Genomic DNA, 19,775 nt, shown 5'->3' with positions numbered 1-19,775 from the left:
CTATGTAATATAATAAGAGGAGAAAGTCATAGAGTATGAGTACTAACACTATGTAATACAAGAGGAGGAAGTACTCGAGTATTAAGGAAATAAGAATATGTAATAGAAGAAGATGAGGAAGTATGAGAATTACGAGTATGTAATGAAAGTAATATACAATGAGTACTGCCAGTATTCATAGAGTATAATAGGAGTCAAACAATACTGTATGTGGGTGAATAAAATAGTAATATAAGTATAAAAACGTATATTAATACACAATATTAACTTTTTGTCCAACTCCAGCCCCCCTCGCCTCCCTCTCCCTCCCCTTGCAGGACTCAAACCACCAGTTGCACGCCGAAGCCTGCAGGCGGGTCCTTGCGCCGTGACGTCTGCAGCAGCGGGCTGGACTCGGGCAGAACTCGGATGATGGGGTTTATACAGAGCAGTGGAGGTGGAGAGGTGGTTCGTGCAGAGTGCTGCCGCGGCCGTCAGCTCGATGGTAGCAGCGCTGCTGTGTGCATGAGGAAGAGCGGCGCGCAGCATCATGGGCACCGGGGATTACATCTGCGTGACGCTGCGTGGGGGTGCACCCTGGGGATTCACCCTGAGAGAGGGAGAGGGAGACACCTACAGACCCTTCCTCATTTCACAGGTATCTGTCTGTTTGTCTGTCCATATCCCCACGCCTCGGTTTCTCTATGTGCATCTTTTTCTCTATCATCCTCTATCTCTCTATCTCTCGATATATCATTCTATAGCTTTCTCTCTCTCTCTATGATTCTATATCTCTCCCTCTCTATATAACTCTCTCCATCTCTCTCTACATCTTTACCTCTTTGTATAACTCTCCCTCTCTGTTTCTGCCCCTGTCTATATAACTCTCTCCATCTCTCTATAAGCTATTTATCTCTCCCCTTCTCTATAACTCTGTCTTTATCACTCTTTATCTCCCCCTTCTAATATAACTCTACATCTCTCTATATATCTTCCTCTCTCTATAACTCTTGCTGTCTCTTTCTATATCTCTCCCTCTCTCTATAACTCTCTATCTCTCTCGATAACTCTCCCTGTCTCTCTCTACATCTCTCCCTCTCTCTCTATCTCTCTCTATAACTCTCTCAATCTCTCACTGTATGTCTCCCTCTCTATATAACTCTTTATCTCGATATAGCTCCCTCTCTCTTTGTATATAAATCTCTCTCTATATAACTTCCTATGTTTATCTCAATATGTAAATCTATATCAATAATTGACATGAAGTTATTATTTAAATGTGTCATCTGAGCAAGTTGGGCTCTGCCTGTAAATATGATGAAAGTTCTACTCGTGTTATCTGCTGGATATTGGAGACTGTATGAATTCCCTCTCGGTTTGGATAACAAGAGCCGTTATCTATTTAAGTTTGGATAAAGTTTCTTTGAGCCATTCACTGGAGAAAAGAGAAATCTTAAGTGAAACAGTCCCTGGTGGGAGAAACGTTCTTTTTTTCTTCGGAGCAGTGTGTGTGCGTGTGTGTGTTTGTGTCCCTGCATTTTTTTGTGCGTTGGCTGTGTTTTGGTGTGCGAGATTCCTCTGGACCCTTATATGGTCAAGGCCGAGGGAGAGTGTGAAGCTGAGGCCAGTGTGATCTGTTATCACTCACAAAGATTACAGCAGGAAGGCAGCACATCATTCGGACGTGCAATCGACCCGAACAGGGAAGAGTACGTGTGTTACGGAGGAAGACCAGGGAGAGAGGAACATGCAGATGGGTGCAGGAGGTTAGACAAATGTAGGCCCTGTTATAGGAACATATCGGCTCCACGGCGTTTGCTTAGGGCTGATAGTGTGGTAATAAACCTTAGAAATGACAACAGAGGATTTCACCTGCACACTTCAAGTGATAAAGTGTGATGGTGCATTTAGGAACTGTAGTGTTGATTGATAATCCTGTTGTACAAATAATTATTATGTTATGTTAACTTGAGTCGTTTGCTCCTCTTGTTCTAACATGGGCAATAATGTATGACTGTTATTTCTAAGAGTAACAGGCTGCTGTTTGGTTGTAACTGTAGTGATGACATTATCCAACTTCATCCTCTGGACCTCAGGAGCATTAACTTATACATTTAAACTATGCACAATGTCCCTATTTCTCTTGAAGCTATGCCACTTTAATCATCTACTGTTAGATTTAACGAGCATTTGCATAGGTCCCTAAATCATGTTCACTATTAACTTTGAAGGCAGATTAAATGCGCCGATAAAACCACCATTCTCTTTTCTTTCGTATGTGATGCATAAAGATTAAGTTTCAGAACATTTCATTTTAATGCACTGTACGTGCGTGGTAAAAATGGTAGAGCCAGGTGCTTTTATTTTGAAGACCAGTGGAGCCTATATATAGTCATGCATGTTCACGAGTGCTCAGGTCGCACACGTCTCTCACTGAAGACGTAAATGTTTTTTCTCCAGCTGCATTCCTGTGACATCAAAGCTCCGGCAGAAGAAAGCGTCCTGAGAGCATCGGTTGATCATTTTAACGAGATAATGAAACACTTATCTTTGAGTAAGGCTGTAGCTATTGTGTCCACACCTCACTGCAGGAGTCTCTGCAGACTGAACAGGTGAATGTAGAGCCACCTCAGAAACATCTGGACTGAAAGGATGAGTTTATCATGGAGTTCAAATGCTTTTTCACAAATGTATTCCCCTTCATGTCATGGCAATCTTACAAGCCTGTTACTTTTAATGTACGATGAGCCAATACCCCCACTAAGTTATGTTCACTGTAGGGCAAAGGAGTTCTGCATGAGTCAACATGACCTTTACGAGAGGCTTTGCCAAAAGGTCGCAGCATCCGTGAGCTCTATCAAGCAGATCAACTGTAACAGTCCTCTGTCATCTTGCCCTGATGGGAAAATACCCCCTACATCTAATGCTCGTTTAAGCTTTAATTTTCTCTCCACGCCCCCCCACACAAGGTTCCTGTAAATACACTGGATTTGAGTGTTTGTCCTGTTAAAACCAGTGGTAGCCGCATATGATCTGTTGCCTCACTCGCGGACATCTGGGGGCTTTAGTCCACCTCATCTGGAAGGCATAACTCTGAACATGCCTCCAAACTCTTCTGGAGGGAGAGCAGAGTGTGTTCGGTGAGAGTCGAAAGGGGAGGACGTGCCAAGATGGAGGCCTGTAGCCCACGGTTTCTCTCCCGTGTGTGTCTGATGGAAAAATGCGTTTCTATTAAACGCTTCTGTTGAACGCTAGCGAGGAGAGAAACAGTTTTTGTTTCCCCAGGAGAAAGTGATTGTTCCGCGCGCTGACAGGCGGTGCAGTGCGAGGGGGCACCGGGTATCCACTCTCAAAAGGTTCTCTCCATATAAGGGAAGCTGTGTGTTTCTTCTTAGTTGGAGTCGTGGCCCGAGTACAAAGTTGATGAGGTCACCTTATTTTTAAAGCTACAGAAACTGCAACTTTTTTTTCCAAGTCCTGACCTGCGAATTCACCAACACACCTTCAGAAGAAAACATGGAGGAATCATCGTGCATACTTTTTCGACGTCTTATAGAAAACAAATAAAAAGACCCGGTGATGTCATTTGCATTGATAGGAGACAGACTTTCAGAATTAGAAATTGTTTAATCATCAGAATCAGAGCAGGAGACTTTTTTCGGCCTCCTAATTACTAAAGTATGTCATCTTGGTATGTGGAATGTCAACATGCATCAGATCAGTTCTGGACCGCTGAATAGCAAAATGTAATCTTAATGCAAGTCTGCAAAGTTTTCTAACTTTTGGGGCTGAGCCTGCACGTTGATATTAATTACGCCAGCTAATGAGAATTTTATCTAATTTCCATTAAACTCTATTCGCAGGCTGAGTTAGGAGTCCTCCTTGCCTGGATTATCTTGGCCTTGGCAGAGTAAAGAGGGCTCTTGTTGCTGATGTTTCTGCTCTAACACGGCACCATAGGAACCTTATTAAGCTGCCAAGCAATCAGCAAAATGCCATTGCCTCATTCGTCCAGTGCATTTTTTTTTCCTGGAGTAAACAAAGTGCTCCACAGTTACAGGAGTTTTGGCATTGTTTGTTTTTTTGTTTTTTTTGTAACGTCCCGATCCAGGGAGGCAGCAGATATGACCCGAGACTTTTTCCTCTCACATCGTTCATGCAAATTAAAGCCAACAGCTTAAACATTTGGATTATATAGGAATGAGCTGCAGGGCTCCTGGCTGTGGACACTCAATGCCTTCTTTTTAACACTTAAAAACATGGGTTATTCATGTTCTCCTTGTCAACTGAAGGAACAAGGGATAATTTAGTCACACAATATCCACATATGGACTGGATATAGTATGTTTGGCATTTTCAATGATCCTTAATGTTTCTAATTTGTCATATGTGTCCCCAAATGTCAGATATTGTTTTCTTTGGAGAGGAACTGAAGCTTAACTGTATTTAAATATAGTTTAATGTAAATTAGTTAAAGTAAATATCAGTGCTGTCAATTGTCAGGATAACTGATAATATCCATGCTCTCAACCTAGTATCCATATAGGCTTCTTTCCAAATTAAATCTACAGTAGAAAACCCAAATTAAGACACATTAAGTTAAAGCTGTTAAACCCAAATTAAAGTAAATAATAAAGGGATCTGGGGTTTCTCTGTTACAGTATATGTCAGTAGATACAATGCAATATGTTTTCAATCAGCCCAGTAACTGGCCTTCCATTAAGTATTCTGCCCTGAGCAAATAAAGACTGGATGAGTGAATGAAAACATTAAACGCACGCTCCTCCCTACATGGTGTAAGTGGTACCTGTAAACAGCTGGAAAATATTTACCTCAAATGTACAAAAAAAATTACATAATTGCTTTAAGCTGCGAAGGGCAGGAACCGCCGGGGGCTGCACGAACACTCTACTCAGTCCAGCTTCTCCTGCGATTTCTTTTCCATTGTGCTCGAGCCCATTAAATAGATAATTCGAAAATGGCCGACCCGGGATAATGCGGGCGTAAATGTTGCCTTAATTGTGACCCCACATGATGTGAATTCAGACGATCGGGGTTCTGCTGGTAATGTTCGGAGAGCACTTCATTCGAATTTGAAGCTTTCCAAAGCTGTTTACGACCCCTCTGGTCAGACACCTACAGTAGCGCTCATTGGTTTTCCTCTCCAGCCCCAATTACTGCAAACTGGGGTTTCCCTTTACAACCAGTTTACGGGCAGCATGATAGAAACACCAGGTGGTATTCTACCTTCTTTCGAGCGATTTGCACGATTGTCTTTGTTTTGCGAGGTGGGAGAACACGACGAATGTTTCCCTTCCTTTTTTGGAGCACGGCTGGTTTGCTGTGGCCCTGAGGACGAACCCAGAGTCCCTGCTGTTGTGAGGCGTGCGTCCCCCATGGACCGGCTCCCAGGCCGCCTTATAGGGCCTGTGTGTGTGCTGGTTCACTCTTATAAACTCAGGGATGGACTCACAGGAGGTTTTACCTGAAAGCTACCAGCTCTATAAAGTCCCTCATAAAATATGTTTGTATATATAGTCTCTCTTTGTTTGTCTTGGCTGGTTTTTTGTCCAATTCAAGATTTGTGTTTGGGTACTTGGATGCAACGACCTGCTTGGTATGCTCAGCAATTTGTATCACAAAACAATAGGTTATTTTGGGATGTAAACTGCTTTGATTTCCTCTTGTGTCTATCCATGCATTCTCCTCTATTTGAATCAGCAACTGAAGATGTATGTGTGGACATTGCCATCTAGTGACAAGATGGCGGTACTGCAGGTTTCGAGAGTTGAATGCATGTCAATGGAGGTGGTACAGCTGCCAGCAAGTGTCAAATTCCAAAATCTAAATAGAACAGTACAATGAAATACATTTGTAGTAAGAAGAATGGCATAATTTTCCAGATTTCATAGCAGTGGCTTCGGGTTTGAATGCAAACAACTTTGTCATAGTTTAAAAAATATGGCTTTGCCATGAATAAACATAGAACAAATATAAGATTCACTTTAACATATATATTTAAATCAAGCACACTTGAATCTTATGTTACAGCAAACTTATCGGGGGGAGCTGAGAACAGGGATCTTTCCTCTGGCTCTGGAAGTTGGTAGATTTAAAAACATTTCTGGTTGTGTGAATGAAGAGAGGTTGAGAATCACATTTTCTTATACTTTGGCATTATAATGATGATTTAAAATATCTATACTGCATAAAATATATGATTGAAATCCAGTGGTACCCTGACGACGACAGAATGGAATGGTTGTTTAATTCTAATGCTCAAAAGTTGGCTTCCTTTTGTTTCTACATCGTTAGGATGGTTTATTGGTTTAGTCCCGATATTGCAAATCTAGTTTCTGTTTTGCTTTAGGCAGGAGACGGAATAAAACAAATTAATCAATCTTTCCGTGTGTTGTTAAAGGATAGAGAGATGGAAAACCTTAAACGTGCACTGCTGCTCGTCACGATGTCCTCCTGTGTCACTTTAATAGGAGAAACCAAGGAGACTGTTTTGGTTTTGTTATGGTTTGACTCAACTTGAAGAGCACGGGAGAACATTAGTGTGATCGATGGCAGAGCGACGTGTTCAGCATCGCCTCAGGTTAAACTGTATTGATCTATCATAAACATTACTGGGTCAATGTGCGGATTCATCCTACAGGGCGAATTAAGGGCTGTGCATTATCCCCATCGATATTTGAAGATTGTGTTTTTTGGCATTGTGTTTTTCATTTGACAGTCAATATTTAGGAAACACAACGAAGTGTGGGAGGGACTGTTTATGATAAGATGTCACGCAGCACATGAAACACCCTCTAGTGTTGCTCAAGTAGTAAGAAAAGCACTGCAGACCTCACAAACCCACCTAAAGCTGTTTATTTGCAGCATTTGCTAAATATCTTTCGCCGAGAGCGTATCCGCTAACTGCATGGAACTGAAGTAATCATTTATCCCCTCGCTTTGAATAAGTGGCCTATTGTGCAAAAATGTATGAGGTGTTTCTTCCTTATTAAATCCTCTTATTAATGAACCATTTTATCGAACTCGGGAACCATTTACAAGAGAACTAAACCATCAATCATTAGCTCAACTGTGCAAGGAGGTGCCCGTCACATGGATCTGGGCAGAGCCGGCCTGCAGCTATAGTACTGCAGCAGCACGGTTATGTTTTGAATTCATTCAATTTAAAATTCAACTACCACTACGTCTCAATTGTTTTCCTTTTATATCTCTAGAATAATAATCTAGTCTAACATGTTTTTATTTAGTTCTTCCCCCCGACTGCCATGACTGGAAAAAACTCGTTTTATCTTTAAATATTATACAGATTTATGTTTTCTCCTTTTATTTTCATGAAAATGCATAATCCATCTTAACTCCATTGTAAAAAATACTATTGTCCTCTTGTTTTCCGAGATCAAAATGGAGGGGGCGGGTTTCTGTATAATGACCTCAGTAAGAACATTAATTGAGACTCCCTGAAAATAGCAGCAGTCATAGTTTGTATATATATATTATATTATATGTACATTTGCATTTTGGGGTCACAAGCTGATTAACTGATGCATGTCCGGTGCTGTTTGTGAAGAGCTCATGTGTGGTTGTAATGGACATGCTTTTGTGTCGTCCACAGGTGGAGGAAGGAGGCCGCGCCTTCTCGGCCGGAGTGCAGGAGGGCGACGAGGTGGTGTCGCTGAACGGAGAGCCGTGCGCCGAGCTCACCCTCTTACGGGCCCTTGTCCTCATCGACACGTCCATCGACCGCCTGCAGCTGCTTCTCAAAAGGTGCAGCTCCGCATGCCGCCCCAATCGATTCACAATCGGAGGAGGGTATACATGCAAAATCAATAAACGTGGAATATGTTGTGTGTCGTGACAAATGGGCCCTGCACTGGGCCCTTGGTGTTCACCACCGCAGTGCAGAAATCATTAAAGCTGCACTGAATTAGCATTTAGATAGCATGTTGTTTTCTTTCTGTCTTTTATGGCCTGCATCCTTTTGCACGGCTCATTGCACAGCTCATATGTGTACATACACTGGTTTTAATGCCCGTGTGTGTGTGTGTGTGCTGGTGACTGAATGTGTGTCAGCCATGGTGACCTTCCCGCTGGCTCGGTTCAAGGTGCAACAGATTTGTGTGCGTGATTGACGTGCAGCTGCTCGGCCATTACTCAGTGGGCACTGCCAGTGTGTTTGCCAGGGTGAGATCCCTTCAAATATTGCTGCATGCGCCCTAGTGTGTGCCGCATTTAAACCCACAGCGGGGGAGACAGTTGTTTTTCGATGGCGCATTGAAGTTGAACTAATTAGTTGAATCCAATTTATTGTGGCTATAACAGGACTATGATCTCAGTGCAGGATTTGTATTAAAAGTGTTTCTATGACACACAAGGATCTCTTCGGACATGGAGAGCAGCTGACCTTGTGGCTGAAAAAGGATTAGTCACCGATGTAATTGGCCTAAATTCAATGATACCAGTCACGGATAATAACATTATATGGCATTCGTGCTCCTCCTTACCTTGAACGTAAATGTTCGGTAAAGAGCGATGTTGAAATGTGATTATTTTCCCCTTCAGAGGCCTGACCTTTTCATTTAACTGGCTGTTTAAAGATGAAATCTACTTTATAACAACAACTTCAGCAGTGGAAGATAGGCCTCACCTTCCTATAGCAAGCTAATGGCTCCAATCCTCTGTAATGATATGATTCTTATTTATGTAAAATCAGACTTTCACAGTTTCACCAAAACCCCAAATGGCATAATTTCCTATTTAAATGATCAATTTTATTTATTCCTGTTCTTCCCCCTCGGCTCTGACAGATTCAGCTCCATTCCTGAAGGCGAGGATTCAGACACACATTGTGGTGAGAGGGAACCTTCGTCCGAGGCTTTAGCGAGCACCACCCTCCACATCCTCTCCCCAAAGCACAGATCCCAAAGCCCGAGAGAACTCTACATATCCGAGTCCCAGAACCAGCTCTACTATGGGGAGCCGGACAGCAACACAGAGTCCCCCAAGGGACCCCAGTTGTTTTGCACCCAGCTGGATGCTCCCCCGTCTGATGGTCAGAGAGGCCGAGAGCCTGTTATCAGTGAGAAAGAAGGACGACGGTGCTTCTCCCCTGGGAACGTGGTGGAGCTCCAGGTTTCCCTGTCCGAGCAAACGTCTGACCAAGCGGGATGCTGCTCTCTTGGTAGTGCACTCGGGGTCGAGGGGGGGCTCTCAGACAGGGAGGTTATCGAGACCATCCACACCTCCACCATATCGCACCTTGTGCCGAGCTCCGTGAGAGAGCCACTGGGCCAGCATGGGGTGGTGCTCGGCTCCCCTTCGGTGCTGGGGCAGGTGGAGGTCATTTTGCAGCAGCCATCAGCAGCCGGGGCAGGGAGGGGCATCCTGAGCGTGGGAGGCCCCAGGGTCAGTGGAAGCGTCGGATCCCAAAGTGAAGGGGAAGAAGGAGGAGGGCACTGCGAGGGAGACCCTGGGTCTTTTACGGTCTCATTTGGAATTCCCACAGATGAGGCGTCACAGGCAGCAGAGCAGGACTCCGACTCTGAGGGGGATCCAGACAAACCTAACAAGCATCGGGCAAGGCACTCCAGTAAGGACCATTTCCATTTGTGTTACCTACCATAATCGTGTGTGCGTTTTGTCCTCAATGTATTTGAGTGTGTGGATTAGAATCATCTACTCTTTAAGGGATCTTCTACAAGCCAGTAGGGCACTGGATTGCATTTGTCAACAGCATGTGTGCATTCCAGAGCCTGATGGTCCAATGTGTGTACCCCTCAAAATAGGATGTATCTCTCAGTGCAGTTGGAGGAGGGTACTCATTCCTTTGAATGGGAGAAGATACATCCGGGTCTGATCTGAATTACAACACAAAGTGTCGACAGGGCAGCAGGGAGCGGATTGTATGGTGACGCAGGTTAAATTAACAGAATCTGATAGGAGAGAAACAAAAGGATGTGGAATCGTTCATATTAGGAGAATATGCTGCTCTTTATAAACCAATTCTGTTACTTTTAAAGAGGCTTAATGATGAATATGGATACGGAGGCATTCCTCTGGGCTGTGTGGAAGACATAAATATAACACCAGCCCGCTGATGATGCCTGCAGAAGTGGCCCTTTGACAGACACCAGCATGTGCTCCCCCCAGCCCGTTACCTGATCCTCTCGCACTGAGTGCTTTAACTGAGCTAAAAAAGTGAGTCAGTCGCTCACTCCCGCTGTGTCCTCCACCTTCAGGTTAGTCTTGCAGCAATATAAAAACAGTAAGGCTACTTGTTATTTTATCGCAGCGCTGACTTGGCTTAAGTATGAGTGTATGTGATAGATTTCAGCTTTGAGGGTGAGTTTATGAACTTGCAGATAAGCTGTATGGCAAAGATGCTCTGATCCTGGTGAATTTATTGCGCGCAGTCTATCTTTAATCTTTCTCAGGTCCTAGTCCCGGCTTTATGCGTTATGGGGATTAATAACCAATTTAATGCAGCGCAATTTTCAATGGACAAATGAGGATGTTAGATATGGGTCACAGAACTTTGTAAGTGCTTTGCGGGAAGATGATTTATGTTCGACCGAATGAGCAAATTTGGAATAATGAGGAAAAGTACACGGCTATGGTTGGATAGAATTTGTGTATTTCTCTTCCTTGTGAAGGGATCAGTTTATAGATTAGTTTGTATTTGTGGTGCAATCATATCAGATCAACAAGAGAATGTATAACATTTATCATTTACTTGTTATATTTAAGTCTGTTGCTTCTGCTTTGACTGGACCTAAAGGATGTATTTTTACAAATAAAAGCTTTGTTACTTGCTTAACCTTATCTTTTTTTATCTTGTCACTATGATCTATTTTCAAATGAATACTGGAACCAATGGGAGTTATATAACGTAGTATGATTTTATTTTCAGATTGATATTCATGGGCATATAACCAAAATAGATGTAAAGTAATTTAGACAATTCCAATTGTGATCAGTGTAGATACAGTCTGCAACAACTGTCAGTGATCAAAGAACTGAAATGTACAAACAGAACTGTTACCATTTGCTATAACCCTAAATTCTCTCTTTCTTTCTCGACGCAGGGCTCAGGCGTAGCGAGAGTCTGTCCGAGAAGCAGCTGAAGGAGCACAAGTCCAAATGTAAACTTATTGCTCTCCTCCTCACGGCTGCTCCGCCCAACCCCAACAACAAAGGGGTGTTGATGTTCAAGAAACATCGGCAAAGGGCCAAGAAGTACACGCTTGTGAGCTACGGCACAGGAGAAGACGAACCAGAGAACAGCGAGGACGAGGACGAGGAAGACGAAAAACAAGAAACCCACACTGTCGAATTTACCCTTGTGGCTCCGAGCGATTCTGAACTAGATAAGAATTTCCTGACTAATGTCCAAAGTAGCAAAGGTGTGCTGACTATCAACTGGGACAAAGGTCTCCTTGATATTGAAAGGAACCTGAACAACAAAGCAGAGATGGAGTGTTTGCCTGATACCAAAGGAAAGGGTGCCCTTATGTTTGTCCAGCGACGTCAGAGGATGGATGAGCTAGGTGCTGAGCACGATGAGCTCCGGCGCCAGGGGATTCCCGTGGAAGGAGTGCCGGAGCCTGAGAAGAAGACAATGGAGCAGTCCTATATGCAGTCAACGACAGAGGGCCATGCTTACATGGATGTAAATGTACACCAGCAAAGCCAACAGCAACACCAGTACCAGCAGTATCAAGAGCAACAGTTCCATGAGCAACAACAGAGCTACCAACAGCAGCAACAGAGCTATCAACAGCAGCAACAGAGCTATCAACAGCAGCAACAGAGCTACCAACAGCAGCAAGCATACCAACAGTACCAGCAACAGCAGTATGAGCAGCAGCATTATCAACAGCAGCAAGTGTATCAGCAGCAGCAAGAATATCAGCAACAGCACCAGCAAATGCAGCAGTATTCTTCAAACGTCAATGGCACAGTCCAACATCAAACCAATGAAATGCAGAGTTCTTTAAGCAATCGCACTGCAAAGCCTTTCTCAGCTGCTCCCGCAATGTGTGGGACCAATGCAGATTCGGTGGGCCAAGGGGAGGAGCTAGCATCCCGAGATGAGCGCATTGCTACCCCTGCTAGTAGGACTGGCCTTCTGATGGATGCAAGGAAAAGAAATACTGGCAAGCAAATGTTCACGTTTAAGGAAGCCCCAAAAGTGTCACCTAACCCGGCCTTATTGAACCTCCTAAACAAGGGTGATAAGAAGTTGGGTTTTGAGTCAGGACCTGAGGAAGACTACCTCAGCCTTGGGGCTGAGGCTTGTAATTTCCTCCAGCCTCCACGAGCTAAACAGAAGAATCCTCCACCAGTGGCTCCAAAGCCTGCGATCGACCCCAGCTCTCTTTGGTCCCCACAGATAGAAATGAACAACCAGGACATGGCTCAGTGTGCTGAAAATAGTGCTTCCACACCTGCTGCTGCCCCCACCACAGACACTACTCCTGCTCCAGAGCAAGAGCCAACCCCTGCACCTGCTCCTGAGCCCTCTCCCCCTCCCGCCCCCGCGGAGGCTGCTGCCAGCACCAATACAGAAGGGCAGCACACGTGGACTCTCTCAGAGCCTGAATCTCAAAAAGAGCCCCTCCAAGTGACAACTCAAGAGGAAAATGGTCAAATTTATTCTAATCCGCAGCCAGAGCCTGCACCTGTAACCACCTGGGCCCCAGCACAATCCCAGTCACAACAAGCATCTACCAATTCCTGGCATCCAGTTCAAGTGCAACCACAGGAACCACCTCCAAGTCAGTCCCCACCACAGTTACCTTGGGTGACAAGACAAAATTCTCAGACCCTGGCTCAGCCTCCACCCCCCACAAACACTTGGACCCCTCAAATTCAGCCATCCTGGAGTCAGCCTGAAGAACCGGCACAAGCCCAGACACATGCTCAGGCAGCCTGGGCCCAGCCTCCAGCGCAACCACAGCCTCATCCCCAGGTCCAACCACCATGGGCCCAGCCTCTAGAGCAACCTCATCCTCAGCAACAGGCCCATCCACCCTGGGCCCAGCCTATAGAGCAACCACAGCCTCAGCCACAGGTTCATCCACCCTGGGCCCAACCTCTAGAGCAACCAGAGCCTCAGCCACAAGTTCAGCCACCCTGGGCCCAGCCTCTAGAGCAGCCTCAGCCACAAGTTCAGCCACCCTGGGCCCAGCCTCTAGAGCAGCCACAAGTTCAGCAAATGCAACCAACTTGGGGTCAGCCTCAAGAACCAGTGCAGCAGCAGACCCAGGCCCCATGGGCAAAGCCATTAGAGGCGGATACACAGCCTCAACCACCATGGATGCAACCATCCCAGCAGAAATCCCAAGTACAACCTCCTTGGGTTCAACAGGCTCAGCCAGAATCCGAGCCACAGTCGCCTTGGGTTCAACAACAACAGAAACAGGCTCCACAACAAGCTTGGCCACAGGCCCAGGCACCCGCTCAATCACAGCCACCTTGGGTCTCAGCTCAGCCTCAGCAGCAACAGCAGCCTTCAATTAATGCATGGCCACCATCACAAGCTCAAGCCCAAGCTCAGCCCCCGTGGATGCAAGCACCCCAAGCACAACCTCAAGCGCAGCCTCAAGCCAATTTGAGTCCATGGGCACCAGTACCTGCCCAGGCTCAGCCCCAACCATCATGGCCCCAGCAACCTCCAGGCCATGGACAGCACTCAATAAATTCTTGGGCACAAGAGCAAAACCAGGCCCCAAATCAACCACCACATTGGGCTCAACCAGTTCCATCCCAGTCCACACCACAGCCAAACTGGCAACCAGCCACAGCAAAGTCTCCACCACAGCCATCAACGAATACAGCCTGGTCTCCAGCACAGCCTCAGCCTCAGACACATTGGGCACCAGAGTCCCAGCAAACACCTGTGAATGTTTCCACGTCAATGGTGAACACTCCTCCTTCTCCAAAACCGTGGCTTCAACCACAAAATGCCCCACAAAACCGCACCCCACCCTCTCCACCCCAGCGAATGCACTCTTTTACCATACGTCAAAGAGCTTCACCGCCGATCAACCCGATGGCCACTATCTTAAACCCATCATCAGCAGGTCCAGCGAATGAGATGCCAGTTGTAAGAGGGAAGGGAGCTGATATGTTTGCCAAGAGACAGTCTCGTATGGAGAAGTATGTTGTGGACTCCGAGACTGTGGAAGCGAACAAGGCGAGCCGGTCATCATCACCAGCTGCCTCCTTACCGAACGAGTGGAAATATAGTCCAAATGTACGTGCTCCACCTTCACGGGCGTATAATCCTATTCACTCCCCTTCTTATCCCCCAGCAGCAACAAAGCAGATCCCTCAATCTAGTCCTGCATCCAAAGATAAGAAAAAAGCCAAAGGGAAACCTGCACCTAAACCCCTTAATGTTATAGATGTGATGAAGCATCAACCATATCAACTTAATTCCTCCCTCTTTACTTATGGTCCAGCAGTGGTGGCTCCGAAGCCCCCTGCGCCTAAGCCCGACAGTTCCCCTCCTGACCCCCCCGCTGACAACCAACCAATTAGTTATGAGCAAATGGCTCCCATCCAGCCAACTGGACCACTTAATGCTCCATACCCCCAGCAGGCCTATGGGATGCCTATGCAGCCAATGATGCATGAGGGCCACTACCAGCAAACCCCAGCTAATGTTTATGCCAACCCTAATGCTTATCAGCAACCCCCTGCCGTCCCTTACCAGCAACCATATAACCCACAGTATCAACAAGCTGCCCCACCTGTTTATCATCCCCAAGCTCCTCAACCGGCAAACCCTTCCTACCAACAGGCACCGCAGGTTTCTTACCCACCGGCCAGCAGCCCTCCCTACATGGCGGCTCCTTCAGTGCCTTACCAGCCGCAGCCTCCCAGTAGCTTTGTTGTTCCTAGTTTCCCTGTGGCTGCTCGGCCTGAATCTGCATCAGGTGGTAACCCTGCAGCCGCTCCTAAGCCTAGATTTTCTGCCAAAAAGAGCACAGCTCAGGTGTGGAAGCCAGCAGCAGTTGATAAAGAGTGATTTCATTACATGCATTGTGTCGGCCTGAACCACAACATTGGTGCTCTTACAGTCCACTGGCATGTGGTGCATTAAGAGCACGTAAAAGTGCTGTAATGACATTGTACACTTCCACCTGCTCTTGACATTGGACAGAGCTTGGTGGTTCTCAAAGAGATAATGTGAATGGTGTCATAAAATATTAGGAGCATAAGAATAAGAACAGGATGTAAGTATAGCTCTTTAGACACAGAGGAGCATTTTTATATAAGATTATGCATATGGATGGTTCACTAGAAATGGATATATACAATATAAATTGACTAAAGACTAAAATGACTAATGATAAATGTAATTATGTGCAAAAGAATAAGAAGAAGAAATGATGTAGGAGAGGCTGAAAGAGAGCTGAAAGAAAAAAAGAAATCAAAATAGTGATGGGCTCTCGACTGTGACAACAGGAAGTTGATTTCTGAAAAGAAGCAAACACTAAATGTGCCTAAAAAGAGTTATCAAAAAAAGTGGAAAAATAGTAATGAAGTGGTGGAGGGGGATGGTAAGCAGAGGGCTAAGTTTGTAATCGAAGTGATGTTGGTACAAGGTACAGGGATTATGTAACGACACTGGAGAAAACGGAAATACTGCTTTAAAGTGACAACCAAACAGTGGCTTGCTTAAATGCTTGATTAGTAAACACTTTTTCTTCAGTGCTTTCTCTCCCATAGCGCTCGCTGAGGTGGATTAGTTTTATTTTAAGCTTTTTACCAACTGTTGCATCATGTTAGGTCCTATATTTAAACGGCCTCATGAGAGGGAGAGCTGAGGTCCAGGAATAGACGGCTTGGATTTCAACTGAAGCCTCAAGTGAAAGCTACAATCTCCTGGACCCTATAATATTTTTTTGAAGAAAGCAAAAAATGTTTCGTGTAATGTAGTACTATTGCCCATTGCCCATTGTCCTCGTCTCACTCTTTAATGCATCTTCACCTGCTTTTGTTTTATATGAATAGACAATATCCAAAAAGGAGGATTGTTGAAAGGATGACCAGCTCAGTAATGTTCACTTATATATTTTTGGTACAGGGCTGCCTCTGTTCTTTGTGTTCTTTTCTTTTCCCCGTGTGTGTTTCTCTTCGTAGTGCACTTTCTGTATGATTCACTGCAGTGCCATTAAAATGTCTTTTATCCTTGTTTCTCCTTTTCCTTTCTTTCAGTTCACCTCTGCACGCTTTTTACGGTTTTCTTCTATTTCTGGTTTCTTTTGTTATGTTTCCTGTCTCTGAATTTCACCACCTTCTCTCACCTGTACTATAAATACTGATCAAGTTTGCATTAGCACAGACAAAATGGATTTCAACTGAAGTACCACTTGCACCCACTGTCTTTCACAAACCAATCACTTCTTAACAGTAAAACAAAAATACAGTTGACACGCTATAAAGAAGGAATCCCTGACATTCTCAGTAGATTGAGGTGAATGCTTGAGCAGCACATTCCTGCAGAATGATGCAGAATTCCTGGTGATGTGTTCATCAAGGGTATTCTTAGACCGGTGAACTCACCGGGAGGAGACCTCACTGGATAACTGTTGGTCAAGTGAGTGGGCCCCCTGCTGAAATGTATATCCATGTGGTGTCATGCACTTAGAGAAAGGGCAGTTATTTGTACGGTGGAAATTTTCATATCAAATTATGTGTTAATTCAAGAGATTTCTGCAGCTATATCTGGAGGAAGCTGATTCCTATTCACATGGCTGGGGTTGACCCCCCCGATAACGGCATATTGGTTGTTTACACGCACATTTTTAATTACCATATTTAATTTCTAATGCATTCTGAAGACAAGACATTAAATTGAAATATGATTTAAAAATGAAATAAACAAATGAAACATCTTGTCGTTATACTTAGATGCAATTAAATAATGAGAGGCTTCACTCCTTACAAAGATAGGTGCATAAATAAATATAAAGATAAAAAAAATTATGAAAATAAAGCATATAAATAAAAATGGTTTAAAAAAATGCAATAGAATTAAATGAAGCATATAAAAACAACGAATGAAATTGAGATAACAGCCAAAATCATTACCCACACACGTAATTTTAAATTCTGTGCATCACCTGTTTTAACCCCACCGTGGAAGTTGCTGATGTCCTGTAAAGATCAGATTAAGATCCTAGTTCAGTTCAACCTTCCGCTCTTGAATGCGCTTCGGGCATAAACTGCACAAAACAAATATGTCACCTCAGATTGTTTGCTAATCTACTGATCTATTCTAGTGTCTGCCTCACTCCAGGATAGGCAGAAGCATTCTGGGCCTTTGAAATACCTGAGTCAGCGTAGATTTAATTCCCCCTATTGACTCATTCAGCTACACTTCTTTTTTTTTTATGTCTGCACTCTTTTCTATTCTGCTCTTTTTCCATTTCCACCTGCTGATTTTACACATCTTTGGCCAGGGGATGGCAGCACTGCCTCTTTTCTGCATTTGTTCCACCCCCCACAGAATGTGTTGTTAGAGGTGCTTCTTCACCCCACGTAACCCTGGGCTCTGTGGGCAGCCCTGAGGAGGTTTTTACTATTAAGCATTTAGCAGCTTCACCATCTCACTGCTTTACTTCAGATGTGTTGCCGTGTTCAAAATCAGATCGAGTGACGATAAGCTTGGTAATACTCTCAAGAGCCAGTTGTTCTGAGAAGTATAGTCCCCTCCTGTGCTGAGGAGGCTTAATGTGGAATGATCTGTTACCTCCTCAATAGGTTTAATAATAATAAGTCTTAAAACTATTTCAGATCTTTTTGCCTTCTTTCTAAACATTCAATGTTTATACGTAAAAAAAATTGACCGAGTTCCTTTTAATACAATATGAGGATGTTATCGCCCTGGAAATGTGCTGACGTAGTGCTCCTCTGTTTTCCATCATTTCTTTCCGAGCGGATTTGATTTGGCTGGAGGAGCCAGTCAACCAAACAAACCTGAACCCTTATTAAAACAAACATGTCTGGATCTTTCTTTACAGGCACTTGGCAGGAGCTACTCTCTTTCCCCACCAGGCAGAACACCATTCAGAGGCCAGAAGTCCGCCTCAACGACTTCTTCCCCGAGGCCTCCAACTCGGGCCTGCCCAACTCCCACAGCAAGGCAGGGGTCCTGGCCGGAGAAGGGCCACAAGCCCCTTTCGCCCTGGGAGGCGGCCTCCCGACACCCCCTGGGCCTGGTGGATGAGGCCTTCTCTTTGCGGAACCTACACCAAACCCTCGCCTCGAACGTCCGTTTGGCCGCCCAGCGCAAACTGCTGCCCGAGCCGCCGGCGGAATGGAAGGCCGGGGGGTCTTATCAAGCCCCTCAGAAAACTGGCAGCCAGACTTGGAGCCAGGGCCGCAGTCAGAGTCGGGCCCCCCTGCCATCGTTTGTGACCCCTGCAAAGAGCGTCATCTCCAGTGTCGCTGGTCCGGCCGGTTACCGGTCTCTGCCCAGACAGTGGCAGCCTCAGAGGCCTGTGACAGAGGCAAGCCCTGGGCCCTCTGCCTCTTCCTTTGAGTATAAGAGGCCCTCGGGAACTTACAAGTCTGTGAACGCCAGCAACACTTGGAGTTGGAGACGGTAGGACACAACTCAACCTCGTGACGCGTTCAAGTGCAGTTAGAGGGTCCTCGCAGTTTTGAGTGAGCAGTGAGCGAAACATGAAACGGACATTTGGAAATGCTTGTTTTGAATTTCTCCTGGTTTTCATGCTACTACGTGTTTTAAAAAACACTTTCACCTTTTTTTATATGATTTAAATGAAGTATTTGCATGCAGCAATCAAATGTGAAGACCGATGGTGACTTTAACAATGTTTCGGAGAGTTTACTCGGTGAATTGATTGGTGGATACACTGAAGTTGGTTCGTCATAAAAAGCCGGGAGCATGTTGTTATGGAACGGATGCACTGAGTGTGAATCATGTGCTGGATCAGTGGAGGGGGTTTTGGATGATTATATAGAAACAGTTTGTCTGGAGATGACGATAGCTGAGTGTTCAGTTAAACTTTCAGAATGTGGAAGAAGAGTAACTCGACGTACTCAGTAGAGCGCATAACTCCGCCAAAGGCCCAACCGTCGCCCTATGAAAGTACATATTACAGAAAGTGATACACGTGGTAATCCATTGTGTACTTTTCCCATAATCCTCAACTCAAACAAACAAACCTTGGCGGAGGTAATGATGGTGTCCTGAGAAAAGAGATATGAGGGGATGATGACAGAGAAAATGAAGAAACCTACGTTCCCTTGAGTAAGTTACAGAATGTCTCTAGAATTGTTCCCGAGCTTGTGGCTCATCCCGGTTTCACTGTCTGCTGTGGATGTATGTATTCAGCATGCTGGTTCTTGCAGTGAACGTGCACGTTTTACTATTTTTTCGTGTTTTTGCTGGTTTTGTCTTTTTCGGGGGTTGGTGTTTTCAGACGGGGAAAGTCCTTCCACTGTCAGGATGTCGATTAGAAGTGAGGCTTAAAACTCGGGGAAAGGTTAGTGCCATAACTCTATGTGGGGGCGGGACGCGTGGTTACGTCAGCGTGAAGAAGTGAGATTAATTTACCTGCTTCATTTTAATTATCGCATTAGCATATGGCCGCCAACTACTCAGAGAGAGGGAAGATGAGAAGAAGAGTTTTCCAACACTTTTTGGGGGAGTTTGCCTCCTGGAAAACTAGCATGTAGAAGGACAGTGGTGTTTTAGTTCGGATTTAAAGTACAATCAACGACTAATTAATCGTATT

The 19,775-nt window shown here is 45.0% G+C and overlaps 1 protein-coding gene across 2 annotated transcripts; it reads left to right on the top strand.

The window, feature by feature from the left end:
* The first annotated feature begins 438 nt into the window (after positions 1-438).
* On the top strand, positions 439-19,147 carry LOC128430081 (synaptopodin-2). 2 transcript variants are annotated; one of them, XM_053416035.1, is made up of 5 exons: positions 439-637; positions 7,613-7,764; positions 8,805-9,586; positions 11,082-14,254; positions 18,033-19,147. In XM_053416035.1, the coding sequence occupies exons 1-5, from the start codon at positions 530-532 to the stop codon at positions 18,618-18,620; spliced, it is 4,803 nt and encodes a 1,600-aa protein (XP_053272010.1). In that variant the 5' UTR covers positions 439-529; the 3' UTR covers positions 18,621-19,147. The 2 variants fall into 2 exon arrangements, with proteins under 2 accessions (XP_053272010.1, XP_053272009.1); XM_053416034.1 differs by lacking the exon at positions 18,033-19,147 and having other exon boundaries at positions 11,082-17,671.
* Positions 19,148-19,775: the final 628 nt, after the last annotated feature.

Source organism: Pleuronectes platessa, chromosome 23 (assembly GCF_947347685.1).
Source record: "Pleuronectes platessa chromosome 23, fPlePla1.1, whole genome shotgun sequence".
NCBI classification, from domain to species: Eukaryota; Metazoa; Chordata; class Actinopteri; order Pleuronectiformes; family Pleuronectidae; genus Pleuronectes; species Pleuronectes platessa.
Note: the sequence above shows the minus strand (reverse complement) of the source record. Positions and strands in the feature narration are given on the sequence as shown.

Bases quoted from the DNA above. Each gene is read 5' to 3' on its own strand.
- LOC128430081 (XM_053416034.1), top strand. From the start codon at position 530: ATGGGCACCGGGGATTACATCTGCGTGACGCTGCGTGGGGGTGCACCC. The intron at 638-7,612 runs GTATCTGTCTGT...TGTCGTCCACAG, and splicing joins GACCCTTCCTCATTTCACAG to GTGGAGGAAGGAGGCCGCGC. The intron at 7,765-8,804 runs GTGCAGCTCCGC...CGGCTCTGACAG, and splicing joins CTGCAGCTGCTTCTCAAAAG to ATTCAGCTCCATTCCTGAAG.